Consider the following 23,233-nt stretch of genomic DNA (forward strand, 5'->3'; position numbering starts at 1 on the left):
ATAACTGTTTTCCTAGGGTTTTCTTCTCTACCATGATTTATTACATATTCAATGCTGTTCAACTCTACGCCTAAGTCACTCAAAAACCCATAAACACAAAGCCCCGAGCCAACCAATTTTCATCAAGCTCTTTTGTTTACTGAGAAGAAAAAAGTACCTCTTACCTTAGCCTGCTCTTTAATGCTTGTGAATAATTATTCACAATCACATCCTCCCTCCTCTGCTTTCAACTTCCACTACTTTCTGCTAATGCTTCATCTCTTTTTCCTCATTTCTTACTCATTTCTCTCAGTAACCATCTTCTCACTTTTCCTCACTTAGATCTCAGTAAGAGTCTGGAAGCATAAGTGCAATGACGTTAAGATGTTCTCACTGAAATCAGGCTTCTTTACGTCATCACTCCAGCACCACAATCTGGTTAAATCACTCAGACCAACCTCCCTCAATACCTAACCAACTATCAGGATTTGCCATTTCACTGTCTCAACTCTGTGTAACCTATAATCAACCCTCTCCTTGCCTCAAGACAACCAAACAATAACCATTTTGCTCTTTTTAAGCAAGTTGGGGTTGGCAGTTTAAGAGCCACTTTCTTAATCTAGTCTGCTAATAATAGAAGCTTACTGCCAGAGCATGGAAAGCGAACAGATACCTGAACAATTACAATGACAGCAAGAAGCAGCTAACACCCGTTAGTAGCTGGACACCAGTAGGTCATAACTGCACAGGTTATACAGACACTAACTGCAAGACAAGACAAAAACCAAGCTTTTGGGAAAAGTAGTAGGAAGAATCCATATACCAAATAGACAAAAGCTTGTCAATGCATTCCAGAAATAGCAGGTCTTATGACATCCTGGAGTGTCACTATGTGCCATCCCTTTAAAAACTTAAGTTCTTATAATAGTTCTAAAATACTGGTCAAGTTAGAACCATCCAAGTTAAAAGGATGAAAGAACCTAAATTGAGAGCAGCTCCCCACAGACACAAGGGAATAAAACATATCAAACATGATTTATTCATCATTTCTGCCTATTCAACAAATAAAATGCTTTAAAAACATCTCTATTTTTCCTTTTGAAAGATTTCAGTAGAATTGTTTTCTGAGGTACAACATATTCTCTTTAAACTGCCTAAAATCATTGTTCAAGTTTGTTTTTTCCAGCTTAAATTCAGTTCTCAATGAGGCCTGGAAATCCTGACAAATGTTTCAGAGTATAAAACTAAAAGGGTTACTTTAAGTTTAAATCTTTATTGCACAACTTCAGCAGTTCGTCATGAAAGCAGAAAACAAAACCTTATTTGTCAGCTGTTCAGACCTATTTAAGAGCCTCGCCTTGTACCTGAAAATTAAAAGACTACTCAGGTTTTCTATTGGTAAGTTTAACCGTATCTTTACAGGTATTTTGAAGTTCGGTAGGACACAGTCTCTTCAGAACTAGGGACAAAAAAATAAGTGAAACTTCTTGACTGATTACAATTTAAAAATAGCAATTGAAAACTGACAGAAGCACTATACTATTCTCACGTACAATTTTCTTTTTTTTTTTAAGTCTTATTTTATAAGGAACAGAAAAATAAGAAAACAGGTATCCTGATGTTGAGATTCTTCCTACTCATAATTGCATACGCACTGCTACAAACATAACACTGTAGTCAATATTAGTAATGCCACCATGATTAACTTTATTCCACTCTCAATCATATCCTCATCCTTCACAATGCACTATTTGTTTGCATTCAGATATGCATATAAACATCCAAAAGTTACCATAACAGTTTTTATTAAAAAAACTAATTTACATGTTTTCCCCCAGTACATCTATGTGTTTTTTTTAAAAAGTACTGTATGTATCAAACATTTAAGGTTTATCCCATCACTGCTGATTCTCTTTGAAGAGCTGTCAACCATCTCAAAGTTTAATAAACTTCAGTATAGCCTCAAGACAAAGCTTTTAGCTTTCTAAAGATATGAGAAGAGGCTTAGTATTTTGTGGCATGAAGACAACATGCCATTAGCAAGTAATCCTGCTGTTTACAGCATTCTTTTGGGAATGATATAAACTCCAAATCCCAAATGATAAGTCATACCCTGCATAAAACTAACACAAGATACACTGAAGTTATTCAGATGAATAGACAGCATTTGGAAAAGTCTGTCAACATTCATATTTTTCACAGCTCTTTAAAGAGGTAATGGTGCAGACTAAGTACAAGGTTTTTGCCTCAGCGTAATACACATCTGAAATTAAAAAACAAAACATGGAAGACCAATATTTTTACATTTCATTCTTCAGAAAAAGAAGAATCTTCAGGAAAGCATTTAGTAGTCCACTTGTGCTTAAAATATGCGATGCATGAGAAAGCCGAAAGAAAAAAATACACATTTTTGTACACCATGATCAAAAAGATAACAATATAAATTTTCTGAAATTGCACTGTATTTAAAACCGTCTACAATCTGCTCCACGTCTGCATATGGCTACAGAGACTGCCTGACAGTTCCTTTTCCGTTTCAATTGCCAACCTGCGGAGGCCCTTCAGGGATGAGTGACGTGAAGAAAGTTGTAATAAAGGACCAAGCAGAAGCCATGAATCCAGGCTGCTGCTCTATATTGGCATCTTCACCTGCATCTTCTCCACTGTCTTCATCAATCCCATCATCCATAAGTCGTTCCTTTAAAAACAGAAATTGAACAATTCAACTGCTTCTTTTCAGAGCTCTGACAGGAGTTAAGAGCAGAATTGCCCTACATTAATTTTTTTCAAAATAGTCTCCTGAAGAATAACTAGCACAGAGAATGTGTGATTGACAGTTAGTGATCGTCTCTATTTCACACTGGAAAGATACCAAATTTAAGCAGCCTGCGTAGCAGAGGATAATGCTGAAAGCTTTCTGGTTGAACCAGCTATATTTCACAAAGAAAGTATTTCTGTCCAGACATCAATACTCAACTATTACGAGGAAAAAAATGAAATAACATTTTCCAGCTTAATTTACCAATTCGAGATTTGTGCTACAGGTAGTTACATATACTTTACAATATAATACACAGAAGTCTTAAAAAGATACGTCTGCTCTTACCATCTCTTCAAGATCAGGATTATTTGCATTTTGCCCATCACGGTTCCCTTCCACATTATTGGCTGCCTGTTGCTGGCCTCCCTCTTGCCTAAAGGGGAACCATCCAGCCTGGTGTCTACATAAGAAAATAGAACAGCTGAAAAACCTTTCTTTTGAAAGGAAGAGTTATTTTCTCCTACCTACTGCAGTAAGTTCTTCAAGTGCTTGTAAATGGATGAAGCTCCTTGCATTTTTCCAAATGTTTAACTTCTAGATAGAACGGATGTTCTTTGATACCTGGGTTAAGAAAAGTTTTGCTAGGTTTCAGCAGCACTGTTTGTAGCACCCTGTGCCAGAGATGCATAGTTTACCACAATTAGCTGATGAAATGTTTAGAATACTCGGGGCTTCTCTTTCCCATTTTGAAGTATTTACATTTTAATATTTTTAAAGGTAGCTTTAATTTTCATAGTTCAAAGCTGATTTTCAATTTAAACTTGAGCTAAGGCTTGAACCACATTACCATTTTAAACTAAGTAAGCCTCTCCTACATCTTCAGATGTCTGTATTTGAGTTTCAACTACCATTCCTGCATCAGAAACAGAACAATCCATGCAAGTATGCTCTTAAAGTCACAAAGATCAGACTACACATAAGTAAACTGTCAATGAATGACAATAGTCCAAAACATCACATTACTGTCAGTTTTCACTTTTTACATCATTAAAGTATTTTGTTTCACTAAATAGTGAAACAAAACCTGTTTTAGTGGAGGACTTGTTAGTGTTAGGTCAGAGGTTGGACTCGATGATCTTGAGGTCTCTTCCAACCTAGAAAATTCTGTGATTCTGTAAAGGAACTGATGACTACAGTACTGATACATCTTAATAAAATGGTCTTCATGATACATCATTAACTTTTTTTTTTTTTTAAGATGTCCTTGTAATTCTGCCAGATATGACATCCACTGTTAAAGTAACCTTATCTCTGCTTAACACAATTTACTGCAAAATTCTATACATTTAATGTATAAATGAGTAACAGCTCTGCAGTTTTCCCTGCATATTCAAGCAGTGAAGTGTTGTTTTTTTTAAAGTTTACACAAGCATACACTTCAGTTATTACATGAAATTCCCTCCTCATCCCAACATCCTTAATTTTCATCCCTAAATTCTACATTTCTACAATATTGACCTGTAAATATCACCAATATTTAAGCACACTGTGTTTTAGGTGGTAACCAAGTTAGTGTAGAAAGTTCCAAGAATTTTTTTTTTTAATAAAAAAAAAAAAAAAAGGCTTCTCTGCTCATTTGAAATCCAGGTTTGTATACACCATACAAGAGGAGCAGAGCCTAAACTTTCACATTTAAAACATTTTTCAAAGTTTAAAAGAGATTATACGCTAGCTGTGTATATATACCCGTGTATCTGCTCTGCAGCTGTACTTAACTGTTGTACTCACAAATAAACCAGTAGCATGGCTCCCATTACCATGACAAACCGACTGAAGGAAGAATAGAAGTATACAATGCTCAGAAGAATAGCCGCTCTAGAGAATGTGTACATCCAGTCCAGCCAGTCCCGGTTGAAGTCCTCCTCATTAACTACTGGGCCTCCCTGTGCATTCATCTGAACATTTGGGTTCACAGGCCTATTCTCTTGGACAGCTACATTTGGCACTGCTGCAGGCTCATTTGCAGGAGCATGTTGTGAATTTACAGCCTGAGCAACTGAAGATCTCACTGATTCGGTTCTGGAAGTCACTTGGGCTGAAACAGCAGCTTGGCTAAAAAAAAATCAAATAAAACTTTTGTCAAAAAACATGCACCAAAATGTCTAAACCTATTCTTGCCTTCTTTCCTACACTACTGAAAAGAAAGTTTCAGACAATACAAATCAAAACAAAAAGCACTTTTTTTTCCTTAAATCTTTACTTCATACAACTATTTAATTCCAATTCAAAACTGGATTTTGTATTCTGTTGCACAAAATTTATCACTATAAAAACAGCACATCCAGACAAGCACAAATACTTTGATGCTGCAAACAATATTTAATATTTTCCGTAGTGTAACTCACACTACCCAACATAACGCAAACTTACTATTGCATGTAGTACTGACGTGCATACATTTGTTGCCACCATATCATCTGTAAGGGACTGAATGCAGGATACATAGGTAATCCTCCAGCAGGTACACCTTGGCCTGGAAACTGGTTGCCTATATTGCTGTAAAAGGAGTAAAAGACACATATTCAGTTCAATATACTCTAAAATGCACTTAATGCTAGAAGTAGCATTCTTCATTTTTCCCCCTAAAATGACACACTGAAATAACACAAACATGTAGCAAGATCATCCAACCCATTCCAAAAGAGCATGGAATAAATTAGTAAGTGAAGTTATTTCTATAGAAAGAAGACTTATGATTTTGTACTTAGATGTCTTGTCACTAGCTGCGTCTCTGGGATAAACAACACGTTAACAACAGAAATGTATTCATTTAATTCCTTTTAAGTTCAGGTCAGCCTTACAGGAACTGTAAATACAAAACTTACTATCCCTATAGCTTTCTTTTATAAATGAAACCTTAAATATCACTGATCACAGACACAAAGAACTACACAAAAGCAAAGACAGCAGAACTAATTTTCCAGATACAGCATCTGAAGACCACAACAAAGAGAACACCATAAATAACTCTTACCCCTTAATACTTTAATTATAAGGGATTCTCCTACAGGCTTTTAATTCTGTTTTACAGGCAAGAGATACAAAGCTCCTATACATCAATTTTAGGTTTGGTTTTGTCTGCTTTTAAACTTCTTAGCCTCTCTTACCTCCTAGACCATATAGCATGTTTTGGCAAGATTTCCAACTCTTTCCCCGAAGATTTTGATGTAGTAAACTGTAGTATACCAGGACATCTTTCAGGACAGCATGAGAGTACAAAGCATGAAAAGTTTATTCAGACTGCAGGTAGCAAAAGCTGAGACTGCTGTAATTGTACTGCGGACTGCACCTGTTCCCTAAGTAAGGCACTCCCTGCAAAGATATCACCGAGAGATTTCATTAGTCTACCAGGCATTCAGATATACAAGACATGCCCAGAAAGAAAGGTGGGGGGAAGACATTAAAATCTTTTTCCATCTTATACATGAAAGAATATTTCACTAATTCTGGACAAGAGCCTGCTATGCAACTCCATGCATGATCTCTGCTAAAACTGTTCGTTATTTTTGAATTCAGTCACTGCTTGTTTTGACAGTAGTTTGGAAAAAAAGAAGTAGTGATAAAGCAAAAGCTATGCTCCTGATACCACGGAGATATATACAGTACTCTGCTTCTTTGAGCAACTGAAAGGGTGAACTGGTAGCCCTCCATGTTTAAAGAAACTCCATGAGGAGTTTCTGAAAAATTCATGTAATATAACAGCAGAGCTTTCAAGCTCCTATACAAAAAAAACAATCATACTTTTGTCTTTATGGTTGCAAAATTTAAGAATGTTTTGCTAGCCCTTGAATTGACAAGCACTTTGATAATCAAGATTCCTCCAAAATTCAGGAAATAACGACTCTCAAAATGTAAAGATAGTCTTCTACATGGGTATCCTAAGTTCTGCGTCATGACAAATCACAGAGCAATATCTCCATTACAAGCAGGAAGAATTCCGTATGGGGATGAAAGCAAGAAGAACCACTGTGTGACCACACTTATCTCCCTAGCTCAGTCACCAAAAAACAGTGCTACCTCAGAACGCAGCAGTAAGTTCTGCAGGAATTCACCTTCCCCTCCCCGCCCCCAAGAGTTCTCTTTAAATGTACTGAATGGAGCTCAACAGAAATTGTGAGGTCTTAAATTAATAGCTCCAAACAAACGTGTTCTAGGAATACAGAATTTGAGCCTCTATTTTCTTCCAAACTTTCTCAAGTTGCTTTCTCAGTATCTTAAAGCTTAAGAAGAGGTTGCAAAAAAAAGAAGCTAGCCAAGCAAGACAAACCACAGAAGACTCCAGTAATGTTCTTTCCTCCCTCATTAATGTATTTTAGCATTTTGGTGATTTTTGTTTGTTTTTGTTGTTTTGTTTTTTTAAGACTGCTTTTCTAGAAGATGTGGCTTTCTGAGAAGCATGCCAACTTTTCAAGTTCTGATAACATTAATGTGGAGAAGTAACATCAATACTCAAAAACTGGTTTCTGCATCAAAAAAACAAAGGCAGATTTTGTCAGTGACCTAGCTATTACAACTGGCAGACTATCAAGTTAATTTAAGAAATTAAGGAAAACTCCAAACACAATGCAGAGTATTCCAGTGAGAAGAACGTCTCCAAAGGAAGATGCTCTTCCCAGCCAAGCAAGCTGGCTAGCTCTTAGAAGAAAAAGGGAAGTAGCACATGCTTTCTCCTCATCTTCTTCTGAAAGGAGGAGAAAAATGCAGTATTTCAAGAGATTGGCAACAACAGCACAAGAGCAGGGAAGCAAAATTGCATAGGCACAGATGTTTCAAAAATATAACACAGCAGACTGCAGAAGAATAGTTAGGTACGTCAAAAAAACAGGTTTTAGATTCAAATGCAGAAGTAGCTTCAGAACATTCTGAAGAGGCACACTGCTCTTTAAGTGACTATAAAGCCCAGAATTACCACTTTTTGGTATTTGGAAGAAAACTAAAATGATCTAATTGGAATATATTTTAAAGGTAATGTTTCAGAACACATTAACATTTTGCAGTTACTTAGGTGGTGTCATCATGAAGCTATTGCTCACCACCAGTGGAAAAAAATATAACTGAAAGTTGTAACTTCAAACTTAGAAGCTCAGTCTTTATCATCTTGCACCACTGACAATAACCGCATTTGTTTAACATCCTTTAACCCACAAAGATGCCTCATTTACTATCAGCCTCACATGAGGCTGAGTATCAACTTCAAGTGCTATTTCAATATCTTCCATTGTATATTTGCTACTTTTAGAAAATACAGAGTGAGCAAGTGCTACTGAAAGCTGGCATTTGTGTGCTGGAACATTTTGTATGCTGTCAGTATATCATTTTGTTGTCTGCTTTCAAACATTATTATGTAAACAATATGAAAACATTTTATTAGGTGGGCTACTCAACTTGACAAACAATTTCCCTGTCTTCATGTTTCTTATCTGTTTATTGCTTCCAAGTACTCCCTAATCTGAAATGCAAGCCATTTCAGGACTGAGTCTATCTGTTCAGATTGTACCTGCACAGAACAGTAGGGCCTTGAACTAAGTCCATAGGAGCAAACAACACCATGCTTACTCTCCACAGCACAAAATTGACTTGGTATAGACTACTTGTTCAGTCCCATCTCAAATGTAGATGTTTAGAAAATACCATTTACAAAGACTTTAAAACAGTACATTTTAAAAATCTGATTTAGCTGTTTTCTCAAAGGGTATTCAACTTGGACACTGAAGTCTTGCACCAGAAACCAAGACACATCAAAACCATCACTTAGCTACCCAAAGTTTATATTTCTTATTTGTATTAGCTACTTTACTAATGAAAGTGTTGCAAGACACCCAAGGAATTGGACTCTCACATACATCTTCCAGTGTCTGGAGACACTTTCCCATCCATCAGAAGAGTCTATAATTCATCACACAGCTAGAATAAAACTGTGTTTAGTCATGAAACCAAAAAAAATCCGTTAGGCAATGCAAGTTTCAGCTACAGATCTTCATCGTTCTTAACAAGCCTCGGTCTGTGTATAAATTACATTAATACTGAATTTCATTGCCCCAAATCACGTTTAAGAGTGGCTGAAAAAACAGAAGGCATTTCTTGTTGCTGGAATACAGGTAGTAGCATGCTGAAGCAAGAACAGATGCATCTATCTGAGAAGACTACCGACAGCACTAAGGAGGACATTTCAAAAAGACAGTGGACTACAACAGGTTCTAGCCCAGACTTACGTGTTTAGGGTAGAGCCAGTGCCTGGTAGTCCAAAGCAAGGATATACTTAAGGGTCTGATACTATTCAACTAAATTGCTTTTACAAAAAAACAAACAAACAAACAAAAACAACCACACACACTAAGATTATTTAGGGTGCATCTCCTCTGGCATTTCTGATTTCTGTTCAGATCAGGTCTGTGCTCTTGAAACTAGTCTCCCAGTCATTTCCTCTCACTAATTTTTTTGGTTGCACCACAGAACGCTCTCAGATCACCACCTGGATTCCTTTTAAATTACACTACGTTGAAAGATATGATTCAGACATTCCACTAATGCACTTCAACAGCAAGCATGCAACTGTGTCAGCTGATCAAATTGGACCTAGTCCAAGTAAGACAGAAAGCCCTGAAATACACACAGTGCTGATGTCAGGTTCTCTGCACCTCCTTCAATCTACAGAGCCACTCCTCTTAGTCCACATCACTTGCCAGAGACATAGCCTTAGAATAACTTAATAAATAAATATGCCCTTTTAAACAGTCATGTCTTCTGAACTGATTCCTCCTCTGTGTATTTGACTGAGTTACTCCAGCTAAAAGGCTGAACAACAGTTCTGTTGTCTTTCTCAAGTCCAAAGGCTATCCAGCTCGTCATGAATACTTGAACTCATGCTCAGGGTACATTTTTGTGAAAAGCTAATTAAAAAAATTAAACCTCCTTAGAGATGAATAATGCAATATGCACAAAAATTGCTTCCAGAATTAATTTACAGTACACTGAACTGCAGTTAACTTAGCATCACCCAGGTTTGTCACAAAGGTAAGCATAACTACTTCCGCAAAGATTAATGTGGTCAGAATAACAGAGTACTCCACCCATTGCAAAAGCACTATCTTCCCAGCAGAATACATGAAAACTAGCAGTAAGACTAGCAAAATCTACACAAATTCTAACAGGAGAGTAACTGAAAATGCATTTAACTTCAGTTAAATTAACAGTTCTTAACATGTTTTCTTCCCAGTGACAGAAACAATTGCTACTGTTAGTAGATTCATAGATCGTCTTTGTGGGTGTCCCCTGCCACATTCTTCAAAATCCCTGGAAAATAAACAGCACTATAGTAGAATGCCTTGTGAGAAGAAAGTCTTGAAAAGAGTTCCCTGAGGAAATGAAAATTATCATATCAGAACGCACTATCCACCCTAGGAAGAAAAATCTTTAAAGGGGTTTGTAAAGCTGTACAGGTCATGCAGGCTAAAAGAATCTTAAAGATGCTTTTTAAGTGGGGGAAAAAAAAGGAATTTTGGAAGTTAAATACCAGATCTAATCAAGAAGTATACACACTTGTTATGTATGAAAATATTTTAACTTTGTACATTCACAAGCACTTGCAGGTACTCAAAATACCTCTAAAAATAACTGAATCCAAAATGGACAAGTGAAGAGTTGCATCCCATTAAAAAGTCAAAAAATAAGAACCATCACATCTGGTAACATTTTAGTCTCGATTATTACAATAGAGGACTAGAAAAAGCAACCAGACAATCATTTGATCACTTACATTGCTAACTACATCCACTAGATAAACATTAAAACTGCCCTCATCAACAGAAAGTTGAAAGCAGAAAGCATGAAGTGAAAGAACAGTTTGAAGGGGAGCACCAAGAACACTTACTCTTTGAATGATTTCTGTCTTAAAACATTACTATTCATAGAGATTTATAATTGTGACTTATGCTTCAAGATGAATTAGCCAAATCATTTTGCAGAGTATGCAGGAATCAGTTGTAACAGAACATTTAAAAAGAGTACGGAAAAGATAAGGATTGTTTTAATCTCACTTACCCTTGCATTAAATAAGGGAACTGGTGGCTTGGTATGGGATTGCTTTGTGCTTGTGGAAGATTACGATGCCTCACTCCATCTGCACTAGTGTTCGAAGATGTAGATGAAGCTTCTTGGTTGGATGAGGCAGCAGTTGATCCAGAACGGTCCATATTCTTTAAAATAAATAAAATTGATGCTGGGGATATTTTCACTACAGTAACAAGAGTTTACAACCATGTCTTAAGAAAACTTTTATTGTGCATATAAACAACAGACAAGCCTACCGGGGTTTTATTGAATCTGGCAAGCTTTTAGTAAAAAAAAAAAAAAAAAAAAAAAAAAAAAAAAAAATGCACTCAGGTGCACGTATAAAAAAAGTGAAGTTTCAAAAAGCTGCACTGAACTAAAGCTTAATTCAGAAAAAGAGTACTTAGCAGCAACAAATTTTAGAGGCTATCGTTAACAAAAGTAACTACAAGCTCAGGTTATGAATATCACAGACAAGTTCCTGCTGTATAATAAAATACCCCTCCCTCTATCCTTGTTTTCAGTTTCCTCTTCTATTTTTCTTATCAACCTCTTCACTGTGTCAGCTGCACAATCCAAATTACTGTGCCAACTGCTTGGGTTGGAAGAGTGAATAACAGAAGAGTAGCTGGGAGCTACTTCAGCTCCAAGAAACCCACCTAAATAGGGTGTCAGGACTTCAATGCTTTCCAAGATAAATACTTAATCCTAGAAAAAGAACAAACAGCTGGCTCTCCTAGGTTACATGTCACCAGAGCAAGACTGCAATTTGGCCATGGAGATCATTAATTTAGTTTTATTATAATTCCCCATACCCTATTACTAAGCATTATTTTAATGTTTACTCAGTAAAAAATCCTCTTCAACTTTGACAACCCAGGAAGTGAGAAGCTGCAATTATGTAAAGACATCCATATCACATTTGCCCTACAAAGGAAAACAAGAAAAATTTACCACTAGACAGGGGGAGAAAAAAAACAAATGCAAGAATAAAGGGCATTCAAGCTTTGGGATCAATGTGTCTTTCAAAGTATTACAAATTCGATGCCGTGCACACTGGCTGCTTTGAGCAGTCACTAGAAGTTATTTAAATTCATTATTTACAACAATGTAGCAACAAAATAAAGGAAGCCCTCTCTGTATTTCCATTGCTGTTTGCAAGCATGGACAACGTAAGTACTATTCACTCTCTTCAACTGTTTAAAGTGCTACTTTATCTGTCTGTTGCACAGCAATCAGAAACAGTACCCCATCTATAGAAGAACCAAGCTTATTATTGAAAAGCTAATCAACCCACCACTGTCAAAGACAGTGTACGCTGTCTTTTCTAACTAACCTTCACAAATCTTTTACTGATACTACCAGCTCTGGAAAAAGCCAGGAGAATTACAATGATGATGACCAAGTCATCAACTGAAATATTACCTTCACTTCTGTTAAAAACAAGTACAACTAAAGAACACCACCATTTCCCAATTCCAAACAGAAATAAGGGAAGGGTGAACAGAAGAACTGCAAACACACCAAGAAAAGGGTTCTTTGAACAATTAACTAAAAAAATAAATTGAAAATGACAACTTTCTACACCTCATCACCTTACAGACTATCAACACTATGACTACCTTGAAACTGAGTAAGTACAGTCCAATTCTTGTCAAGCAGAATTAACACAGGCCAAATACCACCTCTCTTAAAACAAGGGCACTAAATTGACTGGTCTCTCTTCAGCAGAAGAGATATTTGCACAACTAATCAGAACTCAGTTTAAAGTCTAAATACACTGGTCAATTTCTGGCAAAGATACAGTCCATTTTTCTTTCTCTCCATATCCCTGTTCCATAAAGAAAATGTGGAAAAGAAAGAAAAGCACTACTTTTTCTAAGCTATATAATCTAATAAACATGATGGTGTTACTATTTGAAAGGTCATATTTGTTTAAAATTACATCCTTAAACAATCAAGTCTAATTCTACAAATTCATATGACATACTCTACTTTCACCACACATTTTTACAGTCAGATTTTAGGAATGAGAAAAGAACTTGCTGGAAAGCTTCCTTGCTGTAGAAGAAATTTATGTCCTGTGTATGAAAAAAAACTCACTGAGCTACTGCTGGAGGTTGAAGCTCCGTGACCACCTCTACTGGTGCTGGGTTTTGGAGAACTTGGTGGTGTCCGGGAAGTACATACCAGATGAACCATATGATATTCATCTTGCTAAAAATCAAAGAGATTGAAGAGCTAAAGTAACAATATTTGCAAAATTTACAAGCAAAAACTGTGTTTTAATATCCACCTTCAAAGTTTCCCTTGTATTCAGTATACATACATTAAACAAAACGGACACCACAAAGCAAAAGTTGAGCCTAGAACAAGAGAGGCTTCCTGTTTCTCAACTAAAGTTTTCTTAGTAGCTGTCCACAATCACATACTAAGCATTCACTTACCCCCAGTTTCCTCTGAAATTGCAGTATAGCAGAACCAACAGAAAACCACACAGAGAAACATGAGAAAGCACAGATGAGGCTTTGACTTTTATTTTGGGAAAACCTCACTGTTTACAGTGCTCAAAGTTAAGAATGCCTCCATTTGCGTTGAGATTTAATAAGGAGCATTATTCAATAAAATTCATGGTAAATGAGAAATGTAGGAGCTGGAATTCTATGAGCAGTCCAAGATAAGAAAAAAATACCAGCTACTGCCTGTGCCTCACTGTAGTCTAAGCTCAACTCAAGCCTATCCTGCAGGCACCACCCATTCAAAAAGTCCCTGCAGATATTCTACGCCCAAGGAACACTATTCGAAGTGTTAAACAGGGCTTCGGTATTTCTAAATGCTTGACAGCAAGGAAGGGAACAAGTGGCACCACTTCAAGCCACATCAGCAATGCAAGTAATCAGCCTACACCAATTCTTCATGAATATGCTCCCACATCGAATATGGATGCTGTAACAACTTCAACCCAAAGCTATTCTACTATGTCAAATGAAACCAGCCCATTATATCAGCATGCCTGACGCTCATATGGCCATAGCAACAAGAACAGTTATGACTGTATTTAAATTGCATGCTATAGCTTCCTAGTAACGACATTTTATGTACAAAAATACTAGAAAAAACATCCCCTTCTGAAATCAGCGTGGTGCAGTCAAGCTGCAGTATTTAACGTGATGGCATTTAGAAATACTGCTTGTTTTCAACTAAAAAAATAAGTGTGCTTTCCACATTTTTAAAGGTTTAATCTTTAGGAACAAAAAACTAGATAACTGCTTTTGTACATCATAGTGCAGCCCAGCTGGCACAGCCTATCCACAGCCAGACTTTTCAGCCCCTCTATATATAGCAGCTCCTAGTGGCAAGCACAGCCTTGCTGTCACACAGCCCCTTCCTACCAGCCGGTGACAGCACGCAGTCATCAGAGAGCACTGAACACCAGCCATCAGCTTTGTGACCAAGCCTTTCACCTAACTACTTACCTTCTTTCTCCAAAAGGCCTTACGCCACTTGGAGAAGTAAAGGAAGGCAGAAATATTGACAAGCTTACAGTGTACAGCTTTATTAAATAGGACAATTTAATGTAACATGTTTTTATTCCATATACAACATGTCTGATATCGCTATGCTTAAAGAGTCCCACAACATCCAGCCTCCATATGTTTTTTTTTGTTGTTGTTGTTTTGTTTTTTGGTTTGTTTTTTTTTTTTTTTTTTTTCTAAATCAGCAAAATGACACCACTCAGTATCAAAAAGCAAGTAACAAAACTAATTTGAAAGACTTCGTAAACCCTCTGATAATATCAGGAACTTAGAGCTAGACAATTCGGAAGAATACAGCAGAGAATTATGTTTAAATTCAGAGCAATCACACATTTTTGTACAAAAACTCAAGCACAAAGAACAACTTTTCTTCCAACAAAAGTTTTTAACTTTGTACTTATGATTAATGAATAAGTTTCTGTAACTAAACCCAGGGCCTGTACCTATTCAAGTGCCTTTAAAATCAAACATACCCCCTGAATATTAAAGGCACACATTAGTCAGAAGTCTCTCCTCTAGCACGTAAAACAAGGCTTGAAGTTGTTTGTTGCCTAAAATCAGTCTGCTGTAGACAGGCCAAGTGAATTTAAGGGATTCAGACTGCATTTTGCCCTTCATTAGCACAGCCATGCTGTGAGCTATGTTAGATAGACATTTTCATGACATTTAAGCATTACAGGATATAGACTGGATGGCAGTATTTCAGGTGCAGTTCTGTAATAAACTACACACAGTAAGTTTTAGTATGTTGGGGGGTAAACAGATAAATCAAACTTTGTAAAGTTTCTTTCACCATCTAGACTGCGAAGAAACAACAGCATTAGCCTGTTCAAGCAACACTCAATGTTCCTCTGCATCTTTTTCTTTACATTTCACATAGAAATTCAGTTAGACGCTTTTACTAAAGCATTATTCTCTTTTGGAGACCTTCCTCTGTATTAACATAAAAACGTAACTGACTCTGCAGTTTGCACACTGATTTTAAACTTTAGAAGTTTGCCAAAAGAAATATTATTACCAACACTCATGTACTGTACTACAAAGCTTATATGTTTAATATTAAAAATTGTAATAACGGTTTAATGAATATATTTTCTAAATAGAGCTATTGATCCTGGCCTGTTTACAGGAAATTTAAAGAACAGTCAACATTGCACTATGTTTTCTGTTACCACCAAAATCAAAACACACAAACTTCTTGACAATCTTAAATATCATATCGACTTAAGTATCATTGTTTTATACATTAAAAACTTTAACTTAATCAAGTCCCTATTATTTTGTAGCATCCAACCAAGCTATTTAACCCCATCAGAGAACCAAGTGCATGTATTTCAACATTTCCTACATAAGATTCCATGTGTACTCAGGACTTGGTTTTCATTTGGATTCTTTAGGTAACACGCTATGTCAGACTACTAAAACTATTGGTTTCCATGATAAGCCAGCAAAATAAAGGAAAAGAAGTTACAAAAAGAAAAAAGGCAAGATCAAGTTTGTAAACATTAGCAGGAACAGCTAATACATCACAAAGCCAGGACAGTAAATAGATTTCCCAACAAAACCATTCAATTTAGAAGTCTTTTCTTGCATATGGATACTTTACCCTGATTTTGCTTACACAAGCACTGCTTGGTTTTTGTGTTTTAAATGCAAGTTCTTGGATTTAAGTAAGTACAGGAAATAAAACCATGTCCCAAACTAACAGAATTCTGTTAAATGATCCCACTTGAGTCAAAGCAGGAACTGTCCAAAAAAAGTCATTGTACATTGCATATTAACTGTTTGGTACTTGGATAGGCTAATCACTCTCACCAGTTGGAAACATCCCTCAATCCACAAGTATAATCCTACAAACAAGGGATACTTGAAAACACATTTTCCAGAATATATCAGCATTATATGGTTGGTCACATTCTACCTTATCAATAAAAAATTGAAGTTAAACAATACAAATCTAAACTCCTATTTCCCAAAAAGTGTTTTTGCTCAAAAAAAAAAAAAATCATATGGTGTTGATATAAAGCTTACTTTTCTGAGAACATCTTTCAGCTGCAGGTGATCAGGAAGCAGTCTGCCAGAATACACCAGTCTCTGATCCTTTGTAGACTAGGAGATGGGACAAAGAAAGGAATTTAGCTTTTTCCAGCTGTACAGATATACAGCTGGAGATAACATTTGCAGATGAGTAAAATCCCTTATAATTCCAACCACCAATGGACAGCCTTTAAAACACTTCAGAGGCCTTGCAACTCCAACTAACAAATTACATCTGAAAAATGCTCTCCTATTATGCACTCAGCAAGAGTGCCGTTAACAGTTAACATCATTTAACTGGCAAATGCTCCTCAAGAAAACTATTACGTATATTTGAAAATTCCTTTCTTTTGCTCTTCACCCTGCTCTCATTCCCACACACTTCTTGGGAAAGTAGATGGAAATGTTGCTGGGGCAAGGAAAATAAAAACAAATATTTAGTAGAATGATAATTAAAACGTACAGGAGATGGGCCTAAGTTTCAATCTCTTTCTGTAAGGAATTTCTGACCATTCCCAAACCCTTTCTCCCACACCTACCCCACCCATCAAAAAAAAAAAAAAAAAAAAAAGGAAAAAACGAGAAGAAACAAGCAGCAAAAGGACTTATTTTTAAAAGGGAGTCTTCAAGCTTTGGAAAGCTTTTTTCTTGCCTGGTCTTACCCTTCTACACTTTAATATTGCTTAGTGAAAAAGTTTATTTTTTTAAAATGGTATGCTACTCGCACAGCAGTAACGTTTAACTATTCTCAGCTGAGAAGATCATAACAAAGTTCTTGTTACATGGAAACTGCATTTGGGAGTTTTCCTATCTACAGGAAGGTGCCCAGTACAGCAAAGCATCTAAATAGCATGCTGTAACTTTGTGAATGAACAGTTATTTAAAAAAATGTATTGAAAGAACTTTAAAGAAAATCCAATTATTACCAATGCAAGTTCATTTTAACTACTTTCTTGCATTAAAAAAAATAATCCAACATCTTTTTATCACTTGACGAAGTGCTAACCTAACCAAATGCTAGATGAAGAAATCTGGCCTACCATCAGTGGAACGGATATGCATTATCAGCATGAAATATTTGAAGAATTTCCCCACCATACATCCAGCTAGTCTTACAGCACCTCTCCCCTTTCTCTTGCATCCTTTTGTTACCGATTCTGCAGTAACAGGCATGCTAATACTATGACCCAAATTGCTGAAAATCAGACCTATAAAATCAAAAAAAAAAACAAAAACAACAACAAAAAAAACTTTCCCAGAAGTCTTGACATTTTTTCTTGCTGTAACCTAATCCAGCAGAAAACAGGAGAGTTATAGAATGTGATTTTGCCTTAAATATTCTAGTCATATCACAAGATTCTCTGGTCATATCACAAAATGCTCTAAACAAAAACTGTAAGCATACATTGGATGAGAAGTTTTTGCTTTTAAAAAATCCAAATTCACATTAGATGTTCACGACTGAACACACACCTTTAAATAGGGAGAAAAGGTTCAATACTATATGTGGCAAGTTAGCTGCCATCCTTTATACCAAAGAATCATTTTCTTCATTCTGCATTTTTCTCTATTTTAATTAGTGACATAATAAACCATTTTATAAGTCTCACAACACAGAATTGTTAATTTGCAGCTCCAATGGATAAATAGTGCAACAAATTGAAAGTCATCACTGCACTATTTATATTATTTAAAAAAATAAAATAATAAAAAAAAAAAAAAATCAAAAGAAGCCACTCTCTCATACCAAACTAAGTTCTTTTGAACTACGCCATTTTGTTGCTTGCTCCTTTCAAGCAAGAACAGGCTGGTAACAGGATACAAGTTTACTTGCATTTTGTATCTTGGAAAGGCCTTCTTAGATAAACTAGAATTTGCTGCATGTATCAAGAACACAAAACTTTAATTTCCTAGGTTAGAAGCTTGCTGCTTTGATCAGCAGAACCAGAAGAAAAGCCTCAGAAACCCCATTTCTGGATCCTGAGAGAAATTAATTAGAACAAGGAAGCAGTTGAAACAAAACAAACAAGAAGCCCTAACCCAAATACTTTGTATCATCATCCAGTAAGGATATGGCCACACTATTTTTGCCTGTCCCACTAATAATGCAGCTTCCTAATCAGGTTAAAATGGCCCTGCATATCTACTACATAATCCTGAGCAGTGCATTTCACGTCCCTTAAAAAAAAAAGAAAAAAAAAGAAAAAGAAAAGTTTACTTATGTTGAATACTGATAAATATTAAGCCAGGGACACTAATGCAGGAAGATGAGGTCTTAAACCCTATGCTCCTCCTTACCTAACGTAAATAGCTAACCATGCATCGCAGGAATTACCACTTGCAATTCTCAGGGTTAAAGCCATCCTGGAATTCTGAAGCATGGGTTTGTTTTTAATGCCAATGGAAGAAAAATAAACAATAATTGTTTAGTAATAGAATAAATAATTCTTGTGATAAACAAGAACACACAGACATTCACATATATGCCAAAGCAAATGGAATAGGCATTCAACTCATCCTCTGCCAGAGATTCACTACCACGGCTCCTGCTTCGAAGAACAACATTTTCACTGCTAGACCAAATTCTGAACCATGACAGAAAAAGATTTCAAAAATAATTATAGTAGTGGCCTCATTTTCAGAAGAAAACTCAGAACATCAGATGAAATGATTCTAGAACCTACAGGTTCAAGGCTCATACCTGAGATGGATAGAAAGAGATGGTTTCCTGATCATAATCCCAAAATTATGAATTTAAAATCAACAATTCATCAGCTTTTTTTTTTTCCTTCTTCCATTTTTCAAGCAGGATTCTTTCTGCAGTGTTTGGTCCAAGTTAAATACACCAAGAACATTATCAAAACAACCAAGCCTAAGATGATGCAACAGCTTGCTTTAGCATACAGTCTCTCATCTATCCCCACTTTCAGTTACAAAACATCTGCTACTTTGGTCACTCAGCCCCTCTGCCACAGGGAATAAAACTCCAAAGAACCGCATTTGGTTAGATCTGTGGGCAAAACACATGCTAGCTGACAGGTACATGGGACAAGAAACAACGTTAAATCAACGATTCTGGCATAATCAATACAGTCAATGTGCTGAATGCAAGATCTGCCAGATCTGAGACATACAGGTTTGTTTTCTAAGTTTTCTTTTCTTAAATAAAGATTTATTTTAGGGAAGTTGTAACTGGAGTACTCTACAAAAAAAATGGTGGGGGGAGGGTGGGAATTACAAATATCAACTTTATTATAGGCCTGCAGACTAATTTAACACTGATTTAAACCCATCTAGCCTATTCAGTGACTTACTAAATTAAGTATGCCAGCTTTAACAATGATTAACCCAATTTAAATCTGCCTATACTTGGCATTTGTACATACTTAAGTCATCCACACAAATTAATCTAGTAAAATCACAAACAACACTGCCTCAAAGCCTAACTTCTCCCTTGCCTATGTCAACTATCTCATTTTATAATAATACACTCTTAATAGATACTGAATTCAGTAAAAGTATTTACAGTTACCATCGGTTTACCAATTAGAAAAAACACTAATTTACCAATGTGTACAGGAGAATAAGGTACAAGTCACACATGAGACTGTACACCAGCAATAACAGCTGATTCCTATTTTCAAGGGTTCTTAATTTCAAGAACACTGCAATACATGTACGAAGCATCTGCGTTCTGATGTACTCTAGCACTTTAAAATAGCGCAGTAATATAAGTTATTTCCAGTAACTGCCACATTCATGGAAAGTAGAAATCTGACTGATATGCTTTTGACACTGCTCAAAAAAAAAGAAGTGCTCTTAAAAGCACAAAGTCTTAAATAAATCTGAAAAAGTAATAAGATTATGTCAAAAAACCTATCAAGACAAAGATAATTTTTTCAATTTTACCATACGGAGAAGACAACTTTCTTCACCTCCCATATTAGATCAATTGGAACAGATCTATGAAATAATAATCCTGTGTTTAGTTACAAGTAAAGCTAGTAAGTACAATAAATCCAAATTAAATTGAATTAGAGATAGCTTTCGTTAAAGAAACTCTTCCGTTCTTTAATCCAGAATAGTTTGGGGAGTATTATGAACTACTCTTGTGAATTTTAATACAGAGAGGCATGCTGAGGAATCCACTATCAACAGAAGAAAAGACATTTCAAGCAACCAAAATTTAATATTGTAACTCTGGTTAAAGCAATGCAACATAAAAACCTCTTGTTCATTAAGGATTCTTCCTTAAAGCCCAATTCACCAAGATCACTGGATGAGTCAGAAAAATAGCGTTTAAACACAAATACATCACAGGAGGGCATTCTGGCAAGGAAGCAGCAGCCAACTGAAGTCACTTATTTGTTTCGTTTACTGTGGATCTGCTCTCAGAGGAGAATTACCGAGAGCAACAACAACTAAATCCACAAGTTCTTAAATATCACTTCACAGAACTCAATCTATCAGCGATACTGCCTAAATTGATAACTGCTGTTCTCCTGCTTTATCCAGAAGGAAGAAATCCTTTTCAGACACAAAGATATTGTTTACTTCCCCTTCTACCCTCCTCCCCACCCCCAAAAAAAGAAACTAACAATGCCAATAGTTAGTATTCACCTATTTCAACAAAAGAATCATTTACCATATAAATGGAAGCTTTGCCTGATGTTTTGCACAGCAAGGTCTAGCCCCTACATGCTGCTGCAAGGTAGAGGGAGAGTCAGCGCTGCCTTTATATGGTTTTCTGGAACAAATCTTCATAAAATCAAATGCACTGTTCTGTAGCACTGCCGTTTAGCAACACTAGTTTTTCATAACTGCTCGATTCAGAACTTACAGAACTTCAAAATAAACTGCGTTTTCCTCGGGGACTAAAGAGCTGTAGATTTTTACGCAGTTTCAAAACAGCCACAACCTCCGTACAAGTTTGTAAACAACTGAGGAAACTGTTTCCAGCCCTGACTCGAAAAGCATCACCCCAAAGGAAAAAGGGCAGAATTCTGGAAGGATTGCCCAACTGCATGTTTTAAACAACATCATCAATAATCACCTACCTGTTCCGCCACCACCTAGTGAACCTGAGGGGGTCATTTTAGCTATACCACTGGAATCAGTTTAGAGAGAGCTGCTATATTTACAGAAATGTGTGTGCAAAATAGCTACATCCCAGCTCCTATGGAAGCAGAGCGTTAATAAACATCTCCAGCGCTACCACCTTTCAGAATATTGTTTTGATGGTGCAGAAGGGCAGCTAGCCTGCTCTTGTTTAAAGCAGAGAGCCAGCCGCTGCTCCCCCAGACAGGGTTCTGGGGAATCGGGTCCGGTGCTCGTTGAGGATCGCCCAGCCTAACCCCTGGCCCGCAGTCCAGACCCCGCGGCACCCCCGCCACAGCCGCCCCCACAGCTCACCGGCTTGCTGGGGTACACCTTGGAGAGGTGCGACTTCAGCCTGCCCACGGTCCAGTCCAGGAAGCAGCTGATGGTCTGGTCGGTGTACTTCTGGTTGGGGGCCTTGATGATCAGGGTGACCGGCGGGCCCACGACGCCCTGCTCCATGCCGACCCTGCCCCTCAGCTCTCCCCCTCCCCACCCCCCGGGGCCACGCCAAGCCGCTGGAAGATGCGGGAGCTCGGGGCGGGCTCAGCAGCCGGGGCCCAGCTCCCTGAAGCAGCCGAGGACGCCCATGGCCAAGCTCGCTCCCTTCCTCTCGCAAAATGGAGGCCGGAAGCGCGGCCTTCCTCCTTCTCCTCCTCCTCCTGCCGCCGCTGCCCCCGCACGCCGCTGGGGGGCGCAGAGCGCAGGCGCCGGGCGGGGAGGGGGACACAAAATGGCGGCCGGGAGGGTGGGGGGGGTCGAGGCGGGGTGTGTAGGAAATGGCGACCTAGCGGGGTCGCCAACCAGCCGTGTCACAAGCCTGGATGGCGGGGGTGGGGGGTGCCTGCCTGATGTCACACAAGAGGCCTGTGTACAATCATAAAGCGGGTTTCTGGAGTAGAGGTTTAGCGCTGCAAAACTTGTCATCACCCACATGATTTTCAGCTTCTGAGAAGAAAATCTGTTAAAGAGTAACCTTCAAATCTGACAGACAAAATGACAACGAGGAAGGGAAAGTTGGTGTTTCTGCAGGTGATCCCTGCAGTAAAAGCTGTTCTCGTTAACTAGATCTAAACAATAACTTGATTATAAAAATACTTTGAAGTATCCATTAAACCAAGAAACAAAGCTTTCCTTCTATTTCCTTCAATCTTCAGATGTAATGACAGAAAGCACAAGACTTTCTGTCAGGTTTAATTTTTCAAGAAGAATCACATAATCACAGAATATCCAAGTTGGAAGGGACCCACAAGGACCATCTAGTCCCACTCCTTGGTCCCCAAAGGACCACCCAACAAGAAAGAAGGGAAGGGAAGGGAAGGGAAGGGAAGGGAAGGGAAGGGAAGGGAAGGGAAGGGAAGGGAAGGGAAGGGAAGGGAAGGGAAGGGAAGGGAAGGGAAGGGAAGGGAAGGGAAGGGAAGGGAAGGGAAGGGAAGGGAAGGGAAGGGAAGGGAAGGGAAGGGAAGGGAAGGGAAGGGAAGGGAAGATATGTCTGAGAGCATTGTCCAAATGCTTCTTGAACTCTGTCAGGCTCGGTACTGTTATCATTGCCCTGAGCAGCCAGTTCCAGTTCCTGACCACCCTTTTGGTGAAAAATCTTTTCCAGATACCCATCCTGACCCTCCCCTTTCACAGCTTCAAGCTGTTCCCTCGGGTCCTCTCTCTGGTTCCCAGAGAGCAGAGCTCAGTGCCTGTCTCTCCGTGCCCCTCGTGA

General features: G+C 37.7%; 1 protein-coding gene across 4 annotated transcripts; it reads right to left on the reverse strand.

Annotated features, from left to right (window-relative positions):
* Window positions 1–1,662: 1,662 nt before the first annotated feature.
* Window positions 1,663–22,183, reverse strand: HERPUD2 (HERPUD family member 2). Of its 4 annotated transcripts, XM_084510100.1 has the most exons (8): window positions 21,835–22,182; window positions 16,417–16,494; window positions 12,953–13,066; window positions 10,841–10,995; window positions 5,171–5,296; window positions 4,529–4,852; window positions 3,086–3,200; window positions 1,663–2,677 (listed from the first exon to the last, which is right to left on the reverse strand). In XM_084510100.1, exons 1-8 carry the CDS (start codon window positions 21,979–21,981, stop codon window positions 2,516–2,518), a joined length of 1,221 nt encoding a protein of 406 aa, XP_084366226.1. In that variant the 5' UTR covers window positions 21,982–22,182; the 3' UTR covers window positions 1,663–2,515. The 4 variants fall into 4 exon arrangements, with proteins under 4 accessions (XP_084366226.1, XP_084366228.1, XP_084366227.1 ...); XM_084510102.1 differs by lacking the exon at window positions 12,953–13,066 and having other exon boundaries at window positions 21,835–22,183; XM_084510101.1 differs by lacking the exon at window positions 16,417–16,494.
* Window positions 22,184–23,233: the final 1,050 nt, after the last annotated feature.

This window comes from Aythya ferina (genome assembly GCF_964211825.1).
Source record: "Aythya ferina genome assembly, chromosome: 2".
NCBI classification, from domain to species: domain Eukaryota; kingdom Metazoa; phylum Chordata; class Aves; order Anseriformes; family Anatidae; genus Aythya; species Aythya ferina.

Bases quoted from the DNA above. Each gene is read 5' to 3' on its own strand.
- HERPUD2 (XM_084510100.1), bottom strand. From the start codon at position 21,981: ATGGAGCAGGGCGTCGTGGGCCCGCCGGTCACCCTGATCATCAAGGCC. The intron at 5,297-10,840 runs GTAAGTGAGATT...CTCCTTTTACAG, and splicing joins TTCCCTTATTTAATGCAAGG to CAATATAGGCAACCAGTTTC. The intron at 4,853-5,170 runs GTAAGTTTGCGT...ATTTTTTTTTAG, and splicing joins CGTCAGTACTACATGCAATA to CCAAGCTGCTGTTTCAGCCC.